This window comes from Arachis ipaensis, chromosome B04 (genome assembly GCF_000816755.2).
Source record: "Arachis ipaensis cultivar K30076 chromosome B04, Araip1.1, whole genome shotgun sequence".
Classification (NCBI taxonomy): Eukaryota; Viridiplantae; Streptophyta; class Magnoliopsida; order Fabales; family Fabaceae; genus Arachis; species Arachis ipaensis.
Genome location: NC_029788.2, coordinates 127,681,467 through 127,683,073, shown reverse-complemented (window position 1 = coordinate 127,683,073; position 1,607 = coordinate 127,681,467). Strand labels below are relative to the sequence as shown.

The 1,607-nt window shown below is 50.2% G+C and overlaps 1 protein-coding gene across 1 annotated transcript; it reads left to right on the top strand.

The window, feature by feature from the left end:
• LOC107637293 lies at window positions 1-1,341 on the top strand. The gene is made up of 3 exons (XM_016340725.1): window positions 1-321; window positions 355-888; window positions 985-1,341. The coding sequence occupies exons 1-3, from the start codon at window positions 1-3 to the stop codon at window positions 1,339-1,341; spliced, it is 1,212 nt and encodes a 403-aa protein (XP_016196211.1).

Genomic DNA, 1,607 nt, shown 5'->3' with positions numbered 1-1,607 from the left:
ATGACCTGCGCAATCGAACTGTCTCAGTATGACTTGCAGTACGAGCCCAGACATGCAATCAAGGCCCAAGCAATGGCTGATTTTCTGGTCGAAGTGATGGGAAACACTCCCGATACACCGAACACACGGTGGAAGCTCCATGTGGACGGAGCCTCCAACCAAACGTTCGGAGGAGCAGGAGTCATTCTAGAAAGCCCAACGGGAGTCGTATACGAGCAATCGATCAAGTTCGACTTTCCGGTGTCCAATAATCAAGCAGAATACGAGGCTCTTCTTGACGGCCTGCAATTGGCGAGGGAAGTTGGGGCCACCAGAGTTAAAGTATATAGTGACTCTCAGATTGTCACATCGTAGGTTAATGGAACGTATCAAGCCAGGGACTCACTGCTGCAGAAATACTTGGAAAGGGTCAAGAAGCTAAGTGAGGAGTTCGACGAGGTCACGGTGCAGCACGTTCCGAGGGAGAGGAACACACGGGCTGATCTCCTATCAAAGCTGGCAAGCACGAAGCCAGGAACAGGTAACCAATCTCTCATTCAAGGTTTGGTAAAAGAACCAACAGTGACTTTGCATTTAACCCAAGCAGACCCCTCATGGATAGACCCGATCACTGATTTCATTGAAGACGGTAAACTCCCTAATGACGAAAAGACGACAAAGGTGCTAAGAAGAGAAGCCTCCAAGTATACAATAATACAAGGCCAGCTGTTCAAGAAAGGGCTCAACCAACCTCTATTGAAGTGCCTACGCTCCGACCAAACAGACTACGTGTTAAGCGAAGTCCATGAGGGGTGTTATGGCCATCACATCGGAGGGAAGACCTTAGCCCGAAAGCTCGTCCGGGACGGTTACTACTGGCCCTCAATGATGGCGGACTCCAAAGAGTTTGTAAAGAGATGCAGAAGATGTCAAGAGAATGCCAAATTTCACAAAGCACCAGCAGTTGAACTAAGCCTGCTGACGGCCTCCCGACCATTCTCATAGTGGGGAGTCGACCTGTTAGGGCCTTTCCCGGTTGGACCTGGACAGGTCAAGTACCTAATTGTCGTCGTCGACTATTATACCAAATGGGTAGAGGCCGAGCCGTTGGCCAGCATATCTTCGGCTAATTGTCGGAAGTTCATATGGAGACAAGTAATAGCCAGATTTGGAATCCCAGAGGTCGTCGTCTCGGACAATGGGACACAGTTTGCCGACAAGAAATTCGGAGAATTTCTCGCCGTCTTAGGCATAAAGCAGAAGTTCTCGTTTGTTGAGCACCCCCAAACCAACGGCCAAGTCGAAGCGGCAAACAAGGTCATCCTACAAGGCCTCAAAAAGCGAATTGACCAGAAGAAGTGAGAATGGGCAGACGAGCTAGCCTCAGTCTTCTAGTCTTATCGCACAACTCAATAGTTATCTACAGGGGAGACACCCTTCCGGCTCACCTACGGGGTGGACGCGGTAATTCCTGTGGAGATAGGGGAACCGAGCCCGCGGCTACTTCTGGGAGGAGTCGAAAAAGCCGTAGAAAAGGGTTTAGTGGATGAAAATAGAGAGATGGCCCACTTGTCGGAGACGGCATTGAAGCAGAGGATGGCCCTGCGTTACAACGCCAAAGTCCTCAA